Source organism: Bos indicus x Bos taurus, chromosome 24, assembly GCF_003369695.1.
Source record: "Bos indicus x Bos taurus breed Angus x Brahman F1 hybrid chromosome 24, Bos_hybrid_MaternalHap_v2.0, whole genome shotgun sequence".
NCBI classification, from domain to species: Eukaryota; Metazoa; Chordata; class Mammalia; order Artiodactyla; family Bovidae; genus Bos; species Bos indicus x Bos taurus.
In genome coordinates, this window is record NC_040099.1 from 29,060,616 (window position 1) to 29,081,235 (window position 20,620).

General features: G+C 41.0%; 1 protein-coding gene across 1 annotated transcript in view; it reads left to right on the forward strand.

Annotated features, from left to right (window-relative positions):
- CDH2 (cadherin 2) overlaps positions 1 to 19,863 on the forward strand; it is a 248,906-nt gene extending 229,043 nt beyond the window's left edge. The window contains exons 15-16 of the mRNA XM_027526255.1: positions 5,882 to 6,046; positions 18,449 to 19,863. Of these exons, the coding sequence (XP_027382056.1) occupies positions 5,882 to 6,046; positions 18,449 to 18,655 (372 nt within the window). The 3' untranslated portion in view covers positions 18,656 to 19,863. The remainder of the gene's footprint in view (positions 1 to 5,881; positions 6,047 to 18,448) is intronic.
- Positions 19,864 to 20,620: the final 757 nt, after the last annotated feature.

Here is a 20,620-nt window from a genome sequence, read left to right on the forward strand (position 1 = left end):
ATTTTCAGACTCACTTTTTCTCTAGAGAATCGTAGGAACCAAACAAAGATTTCTGGGGCTGTGTCTTTATAATCTTCAGAAGTAAGTCCGTGAACCCAATGACCTTGAGAATGTTTCCAGTCTCCACAATTCTCTTTATAATTTTCATCCTTCATGTTGTAATTTGTGTGTGTAAGTAAAGCATCATGAGATTATGCAGATGTATAATTTAAGAGGCTCACATAGACCGACCCCTTGTCAAAAGGCTTAAAATTATCAGGTCAGGACTCTGCCATATAGCACAGATGGATATGGACAGAAAATCACATCCCTGTGTCCTGAGGACACTTCTGCCCACTTCATACCACCGTCAGATTTTTATATCCTGTATTTGAAATCGACAAGGCAAACCATCACAAAGAAAAGTTAAGCTGCATGTTCTAAACCAGATTCTAGTTTCCTGTAAATCAGTGGTTTTGTGCCTCTTTTTTTGATGTCAGTGTATCTGAGGAACAATGTACGTTTGCATCATGCGGGATGGTACTCACCGTGGCAATAAGTCCCTGCAGTGGGCCCCCGGGTCTTTCTCTTCCTTCCCCTGATAAATTACTGCCATGGCATGTCATGCGATCCAAAGCACCTTTCTTGAATTGGTTGCTCTTGTGCACACTCAGCTTGAATATCATCCCTGAGACTTTCATTCAACACTTATTTATTTATTTATTAATTTTTGGCTGCACTGAGTCTTTGTTGCTGTACATGGGCTTTCTCTAGTTGGGGAGACCAGGGGCTGTTCTTCCTTGCAGTGGCGTCTCTTGATACAGACCACAGGCTCTAGGCCCTCGGACTTCAGTAGTTGTAATTTGTGGGCTCAGAAGTTGGGGCACACGGGCTTAGTTGCTCCACGGCATGTGGGATCTTCCTGGACCGGGGATTGAACCTGTGTCCCCTGCATTGGCAGGAGGGTTCTTATCTGCTGAAATTCTCAACACGTTTTTAATAAGCACTTTCTGTGGGCCTGACACATTAACCACAGACATCTTGAAACTACCTGCTCTGGTTCTTAGGAGAGTAAGAAAGGGCTGTCGAAAGATAAGAATCTATAAATGAACATGCTGTTGTATGTATACACTAATAAGTGAAACAGACCAGGTAGACAGGCTGTCCTTGTCCAAAGAAGCTAGATGCTCTCAGCTGTAACAAATAGCTGTGTCAGAAGTGAAGCCTGGTTTTATGCCAGATCTTCCTGTTTTCAGATAAAATATCCCAACATCTATAGGTTGACAACTTATTAAAAAACTTTTTCTGCACTGTCGACCAAACATAATGGATTTCTGTTCGTTACTTTGGTATGGTGGGAGCTACATAAGAAATGAGGGTGGACAAGTTCTTTCCACATAAGAAATAGCACAGGCAAATCTCACTGCCTCTCATGTCTTCAGTTATGCCCCAGAAATCACTCTGTATTCTTACATGGAATGTTCATGATATACTGAGGACTGTCAAGAAATATGTCACCAGGTTAATGGCAACCCACTCCTGTATTCTTGCCTAGAGAATTCCGTGGACAGAGGAGCCTGGTGGGCTACAGTCCATGGAGTCACAGAGAGTCAGACATGATTGAGTGACTAACTCTAAAGACGGTCCTTAAGCATAAGATTCAATTACTTAATTTCATGTAATTGAGACCTCTAATAAAGCATTTTACACTCTCAGTGTAAAAATATTTATTAACTGTCATCATCCATATACTTATAGTCTGTTTTCCCCTTTCTACAAAAAGCTTCCATCAGAAGACACGCTTACTCACAGTTACCCCCTCTATTAAGCTTGGTAGTTATGTAATTAAACATGGCATGGAAAACCATGCCTCTTCACATGCAAGCATTCAGAATTCTCTAAATGAATCCCTCTTTCTATTTTGTGAAAAGCATTTTAACATTTCAAAGGTTTTCGCATCTGTGTCGTCGTATCATTGTCTGCCTCTGCTTTCAGATAGTCTATAAATAACTCATGCGTTCTATAAAATTTTAAATGGAGGCACATGTGTGCAAGATCAAGGTGCGTTTTCACTCAAGGTTTGTATGGATGCTTTGAAATATGCTCCCCTGACAGGAGACTGCATCCGCACACCTTTGCTCACAATGTGGATTCCCCCAGAACAGTCTTTTCTCCTGAACCCACGTGTCATTCAAGGTGCAAATCTGATGTGTTCTTTCCTTTTCTGAGCATTTTATATTTGGCACTGTACCGAGTTTACATCCCACGCTGATTTGTCCTACTCTATATACCTGCCTCCCATGTCACCTTGTCCATCCCTCAGAGAGGAGCTTTTTCTGAGTGCCTTCACTCATTAGCTTAGCTGAAGCCCTTGGTAAGGACTTGTTTAGGGGAGGGTAGTCTAGAATGAAGGCATCTCAACAGAGTTCAGTTTTATTTTTTTTTAATATATTTTTTAGATTATTTTTATGTGGACCATTTTTAAAGTCTTTAGTGAATTTGTTACAGTATTGCTTCTGCTTTATGTTTTGGGTTTTTGGGGCCCTGAGGCATGTGGGATGTTAGCTTTCCGACCAGGAATTGAACCCGCACCCCCTTCATTGAAAGGCAGAGTCTTAAGTACTGGACCATGAGGGAAGTTCCTAGTGTTTGGTTTTAGAGCAACATTTTGAAATCAGACACACCTAGTTTTGATGCTCATGTCAATAGGATAGCGGCTGTGTGACCTTGTACATGTTACTCAACATTCCTGAGTCTGTTTCTTTATCTCAAATTATGATAATGAAAAGACACTTATAGGAGGCTGGTGTAGCGCCTGGTACAGAATGGGATGAATATCAGTGACCCTTCCCCTCTTATCTCCTCTGTTGTTTTAATCATTCCTCATATCCCTGCCCCTCCTCCCTCATCCATCCCAACCTTGTAGCTGGGACAAGAGCTAGGCTTTGGAGTCTTAATCTGTTTGAAGTCCTAGCATATCTCTGTGTCTTATTAGATCTGGAGCCTTTGACAAATGACTTGAGTGATTTAGACTCAGTTTCCTCAATTCTTAAAAGAGGATAATAAAACTCAGCGTCACGCAGTGTTGTTCAGAGTATGAATGAGCGAACATATGTAAAGGATCCTGAGCATTGCCAGAGCATGGTAAATATTCAAGCGTTGAATGAATCAAAACCACTACCAGATCAGATCAGATCAGATCAGTCGCTCAGTCGTGTCCGACTCTTTGCAACCCCTATAGAGATACTGTAAACAGTTTTGAGGTGGTTTTAGACAGAGATGAAGCCTGAACTAAAAAGAGGACCATAAAATCTGTACTTTCTGTAAATATCAACAGTGAATTAGATAATTTTGGTTAAGCTAGGGATGTGATGTTTCTTATTAGCAGAATTTAGAGGTTTGAAAAATATAAAGTATTTGCCCAAACCTAAAATTTTGATGCATTTCCACATTATACTTAGTGTCTTTGTACATTGCTGTTCAGCTGGCTAATGCTAAAGCTAAAAATAGTTAAAGGTCCAACCAGTGCCCAGGGCATCCTTCTTCCCAAGTTCTTCTCTGCCTCTTGAAGTGGACAGGCTGTATTTCAAAGACATGCCCCCAGAACTGCTCTGGAAGAGAATACACACTCCCTAGCCTCATACCTCTGAGCCAGAGGTTGACAAACTTTTTCTGTAAAGGGCTGAATGTAAGTCTTCAGGGCCTATATATAGTCTCAGTAGGATATTCTTCTTGTTCATTGTTACCACTGTTTTAAATAATCCTTTAAAAATGTCAAAGCCATTCTTTAAGAAAAAAGGGCACAGATCAGACTGGCCCCACCGATAATAGTGTGCAGACTCTAGGCACTGAGGGGGCTTCCCAGGTGGCGCTAGTAGTAAAGAACCTGCCTGCCAATGCAGGAGACACAGGAGACGTGGGTTAATCCCTGGGTTGGGAAGAGCCCCTGGAGGAGGAAATGGCAACCTACTCCAGTATTCTTGCCTGAAGAATTCCATGGACAGAGGAGCCCTGCAGACTATAGTCCCCCAGGTCGCAATGAGTCAGATGCGACTGAGCATGCGCACACTTCCTACAGATGTTTGAAGAGAAGCGTGGTCTTGAAACCTTGATGAACTAACTGCTGCTGCTAAGTTGCTTCAGTCGTGTCCAACTCTGTGCGACCCCATAGACGGAGGCCCACCAGGCTCCCCCGTCCCTGGGATTCTCCAGGCAAGAACACTGGAGTGGGTTGCCATTTCTTTCTCCAATGCATGAAAGGGAAAAGTGAAAGTGAAGTCGCTCAGTCGTGTCCAACTCTTAGCGACCCCATGGACTGCAGCCCACCAGACTCCTCCATCCATGGAATTTTAAAGCTTTCCTTTAAGTAAAGGAAAATACAGTTACAACAATTTTTTTTTTTTTTTAGTATTAAATCAATATAATATTGTAGTGGAGGGAAAAGTTTTCTCTACCCTCCTAGTGTCCCTGGCTGGGTCTGAAAATTAAACCAACAAAGACAGATTAACAGGAGAAGAACAGACACATTTGATGGAACTTTTGCCTTCACATGAGAATCTCCACAGAGAATGCAGGCCCTGGAAGAAGCGACCAGAGCTGGGAGTGTTTATACCCTGTAGACAAAGAAACAGTAACTTTGTAGACAATTGATAAGACAAAGGTCTTGGGCTTAGAGTAGTAAATGGTGAAGAAGTAACTAGGAAAATAGGGTTAGTTTGAGAAAGTTTGCCATTTAAAAAATATTAATAATGTCATTTGCAGCGGCATGGATTGCCGTATTGAGTGAAGTAAGTCAGAGAAAGACAAATGTGGTTATATCACTTATATATGGAACATTAAAAAAGAGCACAAATGAACTTGTCAGCAAGACAGATATAGAGTTACAAATGCAGAAAACAAACCTGTGACCCTCAGCCGGTAAGAGTAGGGAGGGATAAATTAGGAGATTGGAGTTTACATATACACACTACTATATATAAAGTAGATAACTAATAAGGACCTACTCTATAGCACAGGGGAGTCTGCTCAACACTCTCTAATGACCTATGTGAGAAAATAATCTAAAAGAGTGGATATATGTATATGTATAACTGATTCATTTTGCTGTACAGCATAAACCAATACAACATTGTGAATGAACTATACTCCAATAAAATTTTTTTTTAAAATAATAGCATTTTTTATAACCAAATACACCCAAATATGACTGTTACATTATAAAATTATAAATGAGATCATTTTCTGTTTATAATTTTTAATTTTCTGAGTTTTATATCATAAACACATAATTTTACTATCATAAAAAAGGAAGTTTCTTTGTACAGAGTTCTCGGTCCCAAATGCTAATCTCTGGTGGTGAGGAGGGTTCCCTCCTCCTGGTTCAAGGAGAGGGGAGCCTTTCACATCAGAATTTTGTGACCTGTTTCAGAGAAGAAGGGTGAGATGGGGAGAGTCAGAGTGACTTTCCTGTTTTGGCTGTTTTTTAAAAGAGTGCTTGAGCTTCAGATATTTAATATGCCACGTTGCCATACCTGAGGGCAGCCTGTTCTGAACCCCATCAACATTTAATGAGCACTTTTGCTTTTGTGGTACTACCGTATTTTCTAGTCGATTTTTTAGTCATTTTGTAGCGGGACCTCCTCTCACTGCTGTTTCCCATTGGAAGCTGATGAGGAACATAGGAAAGCAGATGGCGCACAGACTGTCGAAATGAAAAACACAGAAGAAAGAGCTGCGTGAAAGCAATATTTAATCATAACATGAAAAGCTCGTGGTGGCAACTTTTCCATTATGTTAAATTTCATTCATTTCTGTGCATTCTGGGTATGCGTTTAAAAACAGAGGTTGTAAGTTTCCATCCTCATGCCCATCTCCTATGGGGTTTTGGCCTTGTCTCTTGCAGGACTACGATTTGAGCCAGCTCCAGCAGCCTGATACGGTAGAGCCAGATGCCATCAAGCCAGTTGGAATCCGACGGTTGGATGAGAGGCCCATCCATGCGGAGCCCCAGTACCCGGTTCGATCTGCAGCCCCACACCCAGGGGACATCGGGGACTTCATTAATGAGGTGCCGAGAGAGATTCGCTTTCTTTAAAAGGGTGTTTATTGGATGCTAACGGTACTATTGAGGCTTCCCAGGTGGCTCAGTGGTAAAGAATTCAGCTGCCAGTGCGGGAGATGCAGGTTCAGTCCTGGATCGGAAAGATCCCCTGGAGGAGGAAATGGCAACCCACTCCAGTATCCTTGCCTGGAAAATCCCATGGACAGAAGAGACTGATGGGCTACAGTCCATGGGTTCGCAAAGAATTGGACACAACTGCGCAACTAAACAACAGAAGTACTATGGAGACGACAATTTGATGAGAATATAGCTATGTAGTTCATTAAAATACAGCTCTTTTTTTTAATGTTATTTTTGTGCAAAAGCCAATGTGACTTCAGTAACAGAGAACAGATGAGATGGCTCTGATCAGCCCTAAAGAGATCTGTCAACTAATATTCTGTTTTTGTAAATCACAGCCTTATATGTTACCAGTATTAGTCACACTCTCTCCCAAGGATTTTTCCCATGATTACAAGTAATCAATAGGCTAAAGATATTATGTTCTGTGTTTAAGTCACTCAGTCATGTCCAACTCTTTGTAATTCCATGGACTGTAGGCTGCCAGGCTCCTCGGTCCTTGGGGATTCTTCAGGCAAGAATACTGGAGTGGGTTGCCATGCCCTCCTCCAGGGGATCTTCCAAACCCAGTGATCGAACCCAAGTCTCTCGCATTGCAGGCAGATTCTTTACCGACTGAGCTACCAGGGAGGCTCAAGAATACTGGAGTGGGTAGCCTATCCTTTCTCCAGGGGATCTTCCTGACTCAGGAATTGAACTGAGGTCTCCTGCATTGCAGGTGGATTCTTTACCAGATGAGCTACCAGGAAAGCCCCAATGATATTATAGTGTATTCTAATTTCATTTATTAGCACTAATACTTGCAATAATAGTTCACTTTCATTTCCCTCACACTGTACCCTTTGAATCCCACAAATGAAGAGAATTCAGTGACTACCCAGGTGACTCAGTGGTAAAGAACCCACCTGCCAAGTGAGAAGACATAAGAGACACGGATTTGATCCCTGGGTTGGGAAGAACCCCTGGAGGAGGGCATGGCAACCCACTCCAGTGTTCTTGCCTGGAGAATCCCATGGACAGAGGAGCTATATTTCTTAAGGTCACTAAGAGTAAGACACAACTGAAGCAACTTAGCATACATGCACCCAATGACTAGAGAGTTCCATCAAATAAGATTAGCAGGAAGAACAGCTAAATTAAATATTATGTAAGTGATTTAAATACTTGTCTAGTTGAGGAGTTTTAAGAGCTTCTGCAAGAGGCACGCTAATTCTCTGTTGAATATAACAGATAATGATTTCCACTGTCAAAATTATTATGGCATTCTTTTATTTCATTACTGACCAAGAGTTCTGCTACATTTAATCCTGAAGTTTTGAAGTCAAATGATTTAATACTGCTTCTTTTGATCATGTCTACAGTTTTACTGCAATTCTTCTTTGGAATTTTTATTGTTAGTTTAAGAGAATGATACATATTGATATTGATTGTGACTATATGACAAGACTCATGTTCTCTGGCCGTGCCCTGGCATTCAGAAACAGCAAGACCAGGATTGGTCCCAGTGCCTTTCACAGTGGAAAGCATCTGTTGTATATTACTGCCTTCACTCCTGTGCTGATAAGATTCATTTCCTGAAAATGAAAGGGTTAGTCACTCAGTCATGTCCAACTCTTTGCAACCCTATGGACTGTAGCCCACCAGGCTCCTCTGTCCATGGGAGTCTCCAGGCCAGAATACTGGAGTGGGTTGCCATTCCCTCCTCCAGGGGATCTTCCTGACTCAGGGATCAAACTCAGGTCTCCATATTGCAGGCAGAATTTTTTTTTTTTTTTTTTACCATCTTAGCCACCAGGGAAGCCTCATTTCCTAGGCTTCCATGAAACAGTCATATATTACATCTACATAATCAATCTACCTTAGGTTTTTAGATCCTCTTATAGTTTGTAGGAAAAGTTTTGAAACACAATTAGCTAATCTGTCTTTACAAATATTCATTACTATCTATTCCTAAAGTACATATGCTTCCTAAAAAATATGCTTTTTGAACATATCTATTCAATTCTGTTAAATAGCTAATAGGTTAATTTGTAGTAGACATGATTTAAAAGCTGACAGAAGGCAAAAACAAAGCCTAGGTAACTCCTTTATATGTAAAAATATGTCCTGACTTTTCCAGATTATTTATACAATAGGCTTGGTTAGGGGAATTAGCAGGAGTATACACACACACACACACACACACATATATAACTAGATATTTTTGAATATGTAAGCATGCTTGATGAGTTTACTTCTAATTTAGCTTTCATCCTTATTATTAATTCCTGTGGTTGTTGGACTTTCATAAAGCAAGAATTCTGGCTTCAGTGAAATTCAACTAATACTCACCTGAGGGTTTCCCTGAAGTATCACTGTTCTGTGGGACTCTTCCATTCTGTCGGGACACTCCTCTTTTCTCAAGAGAAAGTTCAAGCACTAAGGGTCATTTCTAAGGCTGTTTGTAATCTGTCCTGCCCTCCTTTCCATCCATATTCCCTTCTTGTGCTGTAGCCCCACCAAACTATTTGTAATCCCTCACAAGCATCACAGACTTAACTATAAATTAACTTTTCCACCTGAGCGACTGAACAACAACAACTTTTACAACAGCAACAGCTTTTGCAAAGCTCTTCCTTCTTAACTGTCAGGAGATACCCATTTAGCCTTCAGATGCAGCTCAAATATCCTCTTCTCTCTGAAGCTGTTATGATACCTCTGTGAAGGGTTATTATTAATACCAGGACACTCCCTGGGTCATAGCCCTCACGTGGGATATAGCTGTTGGTATTTCTCTCTCCTGTGTCAGCATGTCCACTCTCTGGGATGAGGGTTATTTCCTGACCTTCGTTGTGTAACCTGAGCATCTACTGTGTTGAGCAGCTCCTAGATTCCGTCGTTTCAAGTTCAAGGACTGGGACAGGTGTGGGGCATGCGTCATTTATTTATTTACTTTTGGCTGTGCTGGTTCTTCGTTGCCCTGCGGCTTTTCTTCAGTTGCAGCGAGTAGGGGCTACTCTAGTGCGGAGCGAGAGCTGCTCATTTCAGTGGCTTCTCTCGTTGTGGAGCTCGGGCTCTAGGGCACTTGGGCTTCAGTAGTTGCAGCGCATGGGCTTAGTTGCCCCACAGCACGTGGAAATCTTCCCAGACCAGGGATCGAACCTGTGTCCCCTGCATTGGCCGGCGGATTCTTAGCCACTGAACCCCCAGGGAAGTCCCCGTTTTTGAAAAAATATGACTGGACTTCCTTCAGTAAAGAGAGGAGAGTATTTAGGTAATAAGGTTCAGTTACCCAACCGTTCTAATGGCACAGTAGGAAGAGGTACACAGTAGGAATTTCCATGTGGAAATCTCCTTTCTCAGGTACACAGTTTCAAAAGCGGCTGGAGATTATAACAAACGTGTGAATACCTAAATGAAAAAGTTTGTTCCGAACAACTGACTTTGCACATCAACTTCTGAAATACAGCCCATTCATAATTTGAAAGTTGTCTGCCTTTGTTAGAAATGGCTCATTTGGCAGTCGTCTTGAGCTTGGTTGAGGATCATTCATTCAGCAGATAACTGCCATATAGCTACTGTGTACATCCACTGCCTGTGACACATGGATAAGACAATAGAGGGCGAGGCTCTCGGTGTGAGTTCCCCAAGTTGCTCCTAGCATGATCTCCATACCAGGCAAACATTCCAGTATCTGAACTCTCCCCGTTGGATGCCCCCGTTGGATCTGGTTCTTAACTCGGCGATCCAGCTGCCTCTCAGGCCCCTCCCCCACCTGCATTCTACAGGCAGGCAACAGAGACCTCTACTTGTAGTTCCTTATCTCAGCTTGTAATTCCATGCCAGCGCCAGGCCCCACACTGTTTTTCCTGCCTGGAACACCCTTTCCTCTTTTTCTAAATATTAGTTGCCCGTGAAGGGTCAGGCACACAGAGTAAGGATGGGCGCCGTCCAGCGGCATCCGCTTGTACCTGCAACTCACCTCCCTCCATTACTCCTATCCAAGCATCCCTTCTCATAACCTCAGGGCCCTCCGGTGGTCCAGAGGAGGGAATGTGCATCCCTGGGGGACCTTTGTGGGCAAACTGGTTTGGTGAGTACATGAATGGACAAGAGGACCGCGTTTGGAAATCATTCCCCAAATGACTGCTAAATCCTCAAAACTGGATGTGATTGTAAGACACAGAAATGTGGAGGAGAGGAGAAAGGGGAACCCTGAGTCTGTACCTAGAAATGCCCTACTTTTGGACACAGAAAGAAGAAAGTCTAAGGCGTTTAAGGGCTCACAGAAAACAACTACAAAGTGGGTCCAGGGGTGTGACGATCAGTTCTGTGAGAAAGTTCAGTGGAATCAAACTGTTAAAAGACCCAAATCAGAGATAAGATTCAAACTCACTGTGTAGACTTGTTTGGTATCTTTCTATAACTAGACTGATAAAAATAAATACAGGTAAAGTTTTGAGTTGAAGGCACCTATAACTACATTTAAAATGCAAACAGATTTCTTTATATCTAGGTTTTATTTGATTTAGCATAGTACTGAATGTTCCAAAGGAAGAAGAATATAGTGGAGATTATAATTGGAGTGTTTTTATAGATGTAAAGAATAGGTAAGCTCATGAGAACAGTTTCTACTTTGTTTATTTAAATAATGAATCTCAAAAATGATAACATTTCTAGACTAGTAGATAACGTAAAATAAATCACACATTTTGAATTTCAAGCACAGAATTTCATCCTGTTTTGAGACTTCTAAATAAGATCTTCGGAGGGTGAAAAGTTGAAACTAAAAGTAATTTAATCTCAGGCCAACAGTAGATATTAGCATACCTCCAATAACTATATTAATCCTGTGTATTTCTTTATCTCAGAAATATAAAAACCAAGGGCATATTTCTGTTAAAAGACCAACTTTCAGTCAATATTATTTTAAAATGTATGGAAGGCACTCCTGGAATAACGTATTTAAAACTACCAAAGTTTAAAATATTTGCCTTTTTTCTCCAGTAATTAAATTTAATATATTCTTTTGTGTTGAAGTTCAAATCCAGGTGCCTCATTTAACAGCTCTGTTACCTTGTACAAGGTTAGGGTCCTTGGATGCAATCACTTAGATTTCTAGTTTCCTTATTTATGAAACAGGGATAATAATAGACCCTTCTTTTAAGATTGAAATAATACAGTCCACATAAAGTGCTTAGTATAGTGACTGTAAAATCTCTTAATTACTGTCAGTATCATATTATCATTACAGCTGCTATTCAGGAGTAAAAACTTTGTACTGCCCTTTAATTGTAAATAAAACAAGTAAAATACTCTAGTTCCAAAAAAAAAAAAAAAAAAAGCTGAAGTAAAGTGAATTCTCCAGAAAAGGATATAGTAATGTTGGCACTCATAAGTCACAGAATTTCACTTTCACGCGATCATGATATACTTTTATATTTGCAGATATTTTAAAACTAAATCCTGGCTTCTTCTGAAAGGTATAAATATAAACATGAGCAAGGTGCCAATGTGAGCAAACTAAGCCCAGGACAATAGTACAAATTACCATCTAGAATAGCTGTTGGATGTCAAGCAGTGTGTGCAGCATCTGAAATGAGTACAGAACCACCTCAGCAGAAAGGGATGTCATGATCCAGTACAACCAAAGTATGGCGATAGAAATAAAGAGGACCAGAGAGACCACAGGAACTACTCTCAGTCACGGTTTGGGGAAGAATTCCAGGAAACAGAAGTGACATTTTTAATGGCCTTTAAACAGATGGATAGATGGATGGAAATTAATCAAATGAAAAAAAATATGACATAGGACATTTTAAACAAAGGGAATCACGTTTCAGCTAGCAGGAAATGAATATGTAAATAACATGGAGATACTCCAAAAGTAAGATGTTTTTAGGTTTGAGGGGATTTTGCTGAATAATTTAGTGAATAATTCAGTTATGGTTGCTGGAATTGAGAAGAGTTGCAAGGGAAAGGTGAAATGACTGCTTCTTGAAGGGTTTTGACTATATACTATAGGTTACCCTAACATCCAGCTTCAGGCATTTAAGTAACGCCTCCTAGTCTTTTCCATGTCTGCAAACAGCTTTTATGATGCATTTAAATATTTTATCAATTTTAACTTCTTTTAAATAAAAATAATTGTTTTAAAATGCCTGTGCACCGTTTAAGGAAATGGCAACCCACTCCAGTATTCTTGCCTGGAGAATCCCATGGGCAGAGGAGCCTGGAGGGTTATAGTCCTTGGGGTCGCAAAGAGTCCCACACGACTGAGCAACTAACACACACACGCACCATTTAAAAATCATCTTGCATACCCCCAGGGGGACTCCTCCCTTATTTTGGAAGCATTGCTACAGGGGATAGCAGTCAGAAAGTTTTACTTGGGGTTGGGGGTGTGACATCAAATAATGTCTGAGAGAGGAACCAACAGTAGTTGGCAAGATAGAGTCCTGGGGACATGGAAACCCGCTAAAGAAGCTTTTGCCATGGTCCAGGCAGGATGTTCCCTGGAGATCTTCCGTGGTGGCTCAGACAGTAAAGAATTTGCCTGCAGTGCAGGAAACCTGGGTTCCATCCCTGGGTCAGGAAGATCCCCTGCAGAAGGAAATGGCAACCCACTTCAGTATTCTTGCCTGGAGAACTCCATGGACAGAGGAGCCTGGTGGGCTACAGTCCATGGAGTTGCAAAGAGTTGGACACGACTGAACAACTAACACTTTGAAGCAGGGTGTAATGATGACCTGAACTGAGGCAGTAGATTTGAGACAGTAGGGGGACTGACTGTTAGGGACTGACTCTTGGGTTTTATATTCCTAATGTGTTCCTTCACACAAGAATGTGAATGTTTATGGTCCCTGTAAAGCATGCCTCCACCATAAAACATGGGATCAGAAGTCTATAAATACAAGCTCAGCAAGAATTCAGCCAGAGCTGCAGCTTTGATATGACAGAGGTAGCTTACTGCAGAAACTAGTTCAGATTTATCCAGAGTTCAAGATCTGCCTCTCCAGGAAAGGTGAAACAAACACATCCTCTTATAGATGTAGTCAGACCCAATAGGGAGAGAGAAACACAGTTTTTTTTGTAAATTTGGCAAAAGTGTGTCAGCCATGTGAAATGGTGTCCACACCAACAAATAAAGGAATCCCAGGGACTTCCCTGGTGGTACAGTAGATGAGAATCCGCCTGCCAACGCAAAGGACTTGGGTTTCATTCCTGCCCTCGGAAGATTCTATGTCCTGTGGAGCAACTAAGCCTGTGTGTCACAGCTACTGAACCCAAGCGCCTGTGCTCTGCAACAAGAGAAGCCTCCACAATGAGAAACCTGTGCCCTGCAACAAAGAGTAGCCCCTACTCAGCACAACTAGAGAAAACCCACACAGCAACAAAGACCCAGCACAGCCAAAAATAAATTAAAAAAAAAAAAGGAATTCCATAAGGAAAAACCAGAGCTTCTGTGCCCCCACCACTCCGGATTTATCTGTGTGTTCGCTTTGGTTGCCTGCCTGTCAAGATCAGTTTCTAGGGACTTGACTATGATCTTTTTAGAATTACCAAAATAGTACCCGGAATTTATATAATGCCTTACCCAGAAAAGTCATGTTTTATTCTCGGATAAAAATCGGTGCTCACCAAGTGGCAGGGACTTAAAGTACTTAACCTTCAGCCCAGAAAGATGGCTTGCCTAAGAATTCTTGAAAAGTTCAGTGGGATTTGCCCTTTTGTAATCAGAAGAACCTGAGACAGCGTTTGATGTTTTGGCTAGTAGTGACCTCTCATGGGTTTTATAGCCTTAACCTCTTTTTTTAATGTAGAAATAAAACATAGATTCAGCAACTATCAGAATGATCAGAAAGCCACGGTAGGAGTTAAAAAATTTTAAGAAATATTTTTGATGAATCTAAAAACTGTCATAGATAGTGAAGTAAGTCAGAAAGAGAAAAACAAATCCCATATATTAATGCATATATGTGAAATATAGAAAAGTGATGATGAACCTATTTGCAAAGCAGAAAATAGAGACACAGACATAGAGAACAAACATGCATACCAAGCGGGAAATGGGGTGGGATGGATTGGGAGTTTAGGATTGACACATATACACTGCTGTGCTGTGCTCAGTCACGTCTGACTCTTTTCGACCCCATGGACTGTAGCCTGCCAAGCTCCTCTGTTCATCGAATTTTCCAGGCAAGAATACTGGAGTGATTGCCATTTCCTACTTAAAGGGATCTTCCTGACCCAGGGATCGAACCTGCGTCTCTTGCATCGGCAGGCAGCTTCTTTACTGCTGGTGCCACCTTCGTAAGCACAAAACAGATAACTGATGAGAATTGACTGTATAGCACAGGGAACTCTAGTTAGTGTTCTGTGGTGATCTAGATGAGAAGAAGATCCAAAACAGAGGGGATATATGTATACTTAGAGCTGATTCGCTTTGCTGTACAGCAGAAACTAATACAACATTGTAGAGTTCCAATAGAAAAAAAGGGGAAATACTTTTGAAACTCTTGATGGTGAGTATAGGACTAGATTATCACCAGTGTTATATCTGTTTTGATATAACAAATTAAAGAGCCTCTTGATGAAAGAGAAAGAGGAGAGTGAAACAGTTGGCTTAAAGCTCAACATTCAGAAAACTAAGATCATGGCATCTGGTCCCAACACTTCATGGAAAATAGATGGGGAAACAGTGGAAACAGTGGCAGACTTTATTTTTGGGGGGTCCAAAATCACTGCATATGGTGACTGCAGTCATGAAATTAAAAGATGCTTGCTCCTTGGATGAAAACTATGACCAACCTACTATAAAGCATATTAAAAAGTAGAGACATTACTTTCCCAACAAAGGTCCGTCTAGTAAGCTATGGTTTTTCCAGTAGTCATGTATTGATGGGAGAGTTGGACCATAAAGAAAGCTGAGTGCTAAAGAATTGATGATTTTGAACTGTGGTTTTGGAAAATACTCTTGAGAGTCTCTGGGACTGCAAGGAGATCAAACCAGTCAATCCTAAAGGAAATCTACCGTGAATATTCATTGGAAGGATTGATGCTGAAGCTGAAACTCCAGTACTTTGGCCACCTGATGAGAAGAACTGATTCATTGGAGAAAACCCTGATGCTGGGAAAGCTTGAGGGCAGGAGAATAAGGGTTACGACAGAGGATGAGATGGTTGGACAGCATCACCGACTCTATGGACATGAGTTTGTGCTATCTCTTGGAGCTGGTGATGGACTGGGAAGCCTGGCGTGCTGCAGTCCATGGGGTTGCAAAGAGTCAGACACGACTGAGGAACTGAACTAAACTATTTTGAGGATATCAATTAGGTGTTGTTGACATTTAATGAAAGTCTCAGGCCTTTTAACACCCCAGTGAAAACCAGGCAGCTTCCAGTAATTATTCTAAGTCACAAGAACATAGGCCATGGCTTTCATCCGGAATCCAGGCACACGTGACGCCACACCATTGTCGCTTTCCAGTTCATCTTAGGCTTCACCTTTCTGTATTTCCAGTTTTGTGTTGATACCATGATCCACATGTCTTCTGTGTTTCAGGATCCAGGCAGAAGGAAAACTCGCCTCTGGTGCAGACCCTTCTTCTGGCAGGCAGAGGGAAAAGATGAGGGCCTGATGGAGCATTAGGCTCTTCTGGTCTCCACACTTCTGTTTCTGTTCATTGGCCAGGGCCAGTCGGGTGGCCAAGCCTGACCGTGGGTTGGGGAAGTCAGCTGGCTCCAGGGTGGCCCTTGTGGTGCTGTGGACATGTGATCCACCCATGGGGAGAGGATGGTGAATCACTGAGGACGGTAACACAATCTGCCACAAAAAAAAAATCAGGAATTTTGAGAAATTGGAGTTTCCCAACTCAGGCTTAACAGAATTGTCCTTTAGCTTATTCTGTAAATATAGTCAAGAAAATCCTATCTAAAATTATTTATGTATTATATATGGATGTGGTTGGAGGAAGACTTACTTTATTTTACACAGGCATGTCTGGCTTATAGTGTACTTGAGAAGACAAAAAGTGGTATTTAACTAAAGGTTAGGATTGTTGGGGAGACAGACTCGGGCGTGAGGAAGTGTTAGTATGTACTTTTTTCAAATTTTTGGTTGAAGTCAAACAGCTGCCATTTTGTTTCTTAAAACCCTTGTTGTTTTTGTTTAATCTCTTAAGTCTTGTCCAACTCTGCAACCCCATGGACTGCAACATGCCAGGCTCCCCTCTTCTTCACTATCTCCTAGAGTTTGCTCAAATTCTTGTCCATTGAGTTGGTGATACTATCTAACCATCTCAATCTCTGCTGTCCCCTTCTCCTTTTGCCTTCGATCATTCCCTTAAAGCATGTCTCCACATTTATTTTTCTTTTTTCAAATTTCAAAGCAAGAATTTTTTTTAATCTAAACTTAAATTTTAAAAAAAAATTCACTAACATTCCTGAGCTGTAACAAGTGCCAGATCCTGTGGGGAGATACCCTTGGGTCACCTTTATTTTATTTGCACCTCATAATGATTGTATTACTGTGATTACAGTTGCAGATTAGGAAATAGGGCTGGTGCAACTGAGCCAAAACTTGTACTGTGCAGAGCTGAGGTGTCACCCCAGTGTCTGACCTCTTAACACTACACATACTGACCATAATTTTCATGCTCTTTTTCCTCTTCCTCCTATTAAAAAACAAAAAAAAACATATTAGGTATTTATGAAACATATGTAGATTGGAAGGATTGATCTAAAGATAGACAGTTCATCACATCTTGGACAAGAGGAGCCACAATGAGCCCACCAAAATTTAAAAAAGCAGAGTTGTGGGGAGAGAGAGTGACTGTTTAGAGACTAACTGTGGTTTATCTTGGACTGGTAGAATGGAAATGGGAAAAAAAGTAAATAAATACTTCAGTTCAGTTCAGTCGCTCAGTCGTGTCCAACTCTTTGCGATCTCATGAATCTCAGCACGCCAGGCCTCCCTGTCCAGCACCAACTCCTGGAGTTCACTCAGACTCATGTCCATTAGTATGTGGCAAATAGACATACATTAAATTCTTAAGGTTTTATATAGTAATTATGAATTAGCTGCAGATACATGCTGCTGCTGCTAAGTCACTTCAGTCATGCCCAACTCTGTGCAGCCCCATAAATGGCACCCCACCAGGGTCCTCCGTCCATGGGATTTTCCAGGCAAGAGTACTGGAATGGGGTGCCATTGCCTTCTCCATACAGATACATGAGTTATATATAAAAAAGCATCTTTGTGCAAGAGTTAAGTTTATTGATAGTCATTTCACTGGTTCTTATTTTTTCAGTTAATTTTAAGAGCCCTGTATGTGTGTGTGTGTGTGTGTGTGTATATATGTATATATATATATATATATAGATAGATAGATAGATAGATAATTTTAGATTTTTGGGTTCCACTTCCCCAATATTTATACTGTGTATTGATATTGGATCATGACTTTTCTAGAGTCTGTGGATGGTAGAAGTCACTCTGTTCTTTATTAACTTAGTGACTAACTTTCCTTGTATATAATCACATCTGGCCTGTCTTTGTTCTTCCTTTGATACCTTCCAAATTTATGTCAGACAGAATGCCACTTCTTCCTTGAACACCCAGCTCTCCGAGCCAATCAGTATTTGTTTTTAGCATCCTGATGATTTTTGCCTAAATTTCATAGTCTTGTTACTTATTTATCATTTGTGTCATACTGTAGTAATGCCTGTTACTAGGTTGTAAATTATAGAGGGCAGGGATGCCATGGCACTCATTTCTATGTCTCTTTTTGCCCTGCATATAATTTCCACTAAACCAGTTCGTTGTCAAAATCCTATGACTCTGACTCTACATAGATCAGGGTCCACATAGCACATGATTTCATAACCTTCCATGTTGTTTCATGTCACTCACTCCACGTGTGATAATTCAAAAACTAGTCCTGTCCAATGCAGGGTTATACTCATGTATTACCAAACTTCATTTAAGATCCTCCCTTTCTAGCTTCAGGCTGTTGGTGGTTCAGTTCTGTCACCTGTGAACTGCCTTCTCCAGTTAACCCCGTCCCATGGTATGTCTCAGCCTCACTGAGCTAGATTCCTTACAGTTCTTTGCAGAGGAAACACATCCATTGATTTTTGTCTAACTTTCAAGCATGGTGATAACCCCAGTTTCTCTGGGTTGTGCATGTGGTGGAATGCAGGTGGAAACTTAAAAACAGGTGTTTGATGCCGCGGGACCACTAGCGTCTGCTTGTGGATTCGCTCACTATAACCCTCTTTTCATCCTTTCCGTGTCTTCCAACTGCAGGGCCTTAAAGCTGCTGACAACGATCCCACCGCTCCGCCCTACGACTCCCTCTTAGTCTTTGACTATGAAGGCAGTGGCTCCACGGCCGGGTCCTTGAGCTCCCTTAATTCCTCCAGTAGTGGAGGTGAGCAGGACTATGACTATCTGAACGACTGGGGGCCCCGCTTCAAGAAACTCGCTGACATGTACGGTGGAGGTGATGACTGAACTTCAGGGTGAACTTGGTTTTTGGACAAGTACAAACAATTGCAACTGATATTCCCAAAAAGCATTCAGAAGCTAGGCTTTAACTTTGTAGTCTACTAGCACAGTGCTTGCTGGAGGCTTTGGCAGAGGCTGCAAACCAATTTGGGCTCAGAGGGAATATCGGTGATCCAATACTGTTTGGAAAACACTGAGCTCAGTTACACTTGAATTTTACAGTACAGAAGCACTGGGATTTTATGTGCCTTTTTGTACCTTTTTCAGATTGGAATTAGTTTTATGTTTAAGGCTTTAATGGTACTGATTTCTGAAATGATAAGTAAAAGACAAAATATTTTGTGGTGGGAGCAGTAAGTTAAACCATGATATGCTTCGACACGCTTTTGTTACATCGCATTTGCTTTTATTAAAAATATGGAATTAAACAGACAAACCAACCACTCATGGAGCAATTTTATTACCTTGGGGGCTGAGACCATGAGATTGGAAAATGTACATTATTTCTAGTTTTAGACTTTAGTTTCTTGTTTTGTTTTTTTTTCCACTAAAATCTTAAAACTTACGCAGCTGGTTGCAAATAAAGGGAGTTTTCATATCACCAATTTGTAGCAAAATTGAATTTTTTCATAAACTAGAATGTTAGACACATTTTGGTCTTAATCCATGTACACTTTTTTATTTACTGTATTTTTTCCACTTCACTGTAAAAATGGTATGTGTACATAATGTTTTATTGGCATAGTCTATGGAGAAGTGCAGAAACTTCAGAACATGTGTATGTATTATTTGGACTATGGATTCAGGTTTTTTGCATGTTTATATCTTTCGTTATGGATAAAGTATTTACAAAACAAAGTGACATTTGATTCAATTGTTGAGCTGTAGTTAGAATACTCAATTTTTAATTTTTTAATTTTTTTTTATTTTTTATTTTCTCTTTTTGTTTGGGGAGGGAGAAAAGTTCTTAGCACAAATGTTTTACATAATTTGTACCAAAAAAAACAAAAAAAAAGGAAAGACAAGAAATGAAAGGGGTGACCTGACACTGGTGGTACTACTGCAGTGTGTGTTTTTAAAAAAAAATGAAAAAAAAAAAGCTTTTAAACTGGAGAGACTTCTGACAACAGCTTTGCCTCTGTATTGTGTACCAGAATATAAATGATACACCTCTGACCCCAGCGTTCTGAATAAAATGCTAATTTTGGATCTGGTGACTGGTTTGAACTTTTTTCTTTTCTACTTGAGATGCTTTGAATGTTGCAAAAATCCCAGGTCCTGGAGTTGCATTGAGAACTGCAGTACAAAAGTATGAATTGGTTATTGCGCTGTTCACCATCAAAAAGCCCTTAGCGTGGCAGCCAGCCGTGTCCGGTGAGCAGTGGAGAAAACTTGATCATACAACGAAAACGTCAAGCCACCCAGGAATCGACTGCACTGAAGATGGTATATGAAAATCACATCAGTGAACTCTGTGTAATTCTTAACAGCATTTGAGCTTTTATTCCCTTCTGCTCCTGTCTGTAGTTGGCGCTGACTCTAACAGGCTTTTCCCACTAGAGCAGGGGTCCCCAACCTCCAGGCCACAGACCTATATCTGTATTTACAGCCACTCCCTATCACTCACATTACTATCTGAACTCCCTGCCTCCTGTCAGATTACAGTAGCATCATAGATATTATGTGTGTGAATCATTCCGAAACTATCTAGTTCCATTCTGTGAAAAAATTGTCTTTGATAGAATCGATCCCTGGTGTCAAAAAGGTTGGGGACCACTGCACTAGAGCACCCACAGCAGGAAAACCTCACCAAAAAGGGATAGACTTGGCCCTGGAAAGTGCAGTGGATGCTGGGAATTCCCAGGCAATCCATCAAAGCCATTGTTTGATGTATCTAGTGAAATACACGTGGGCTTGACTTCTGTTCATTAACTGGACCAATTTTTTCCCTAACTTTCTTAAAGAGGTATA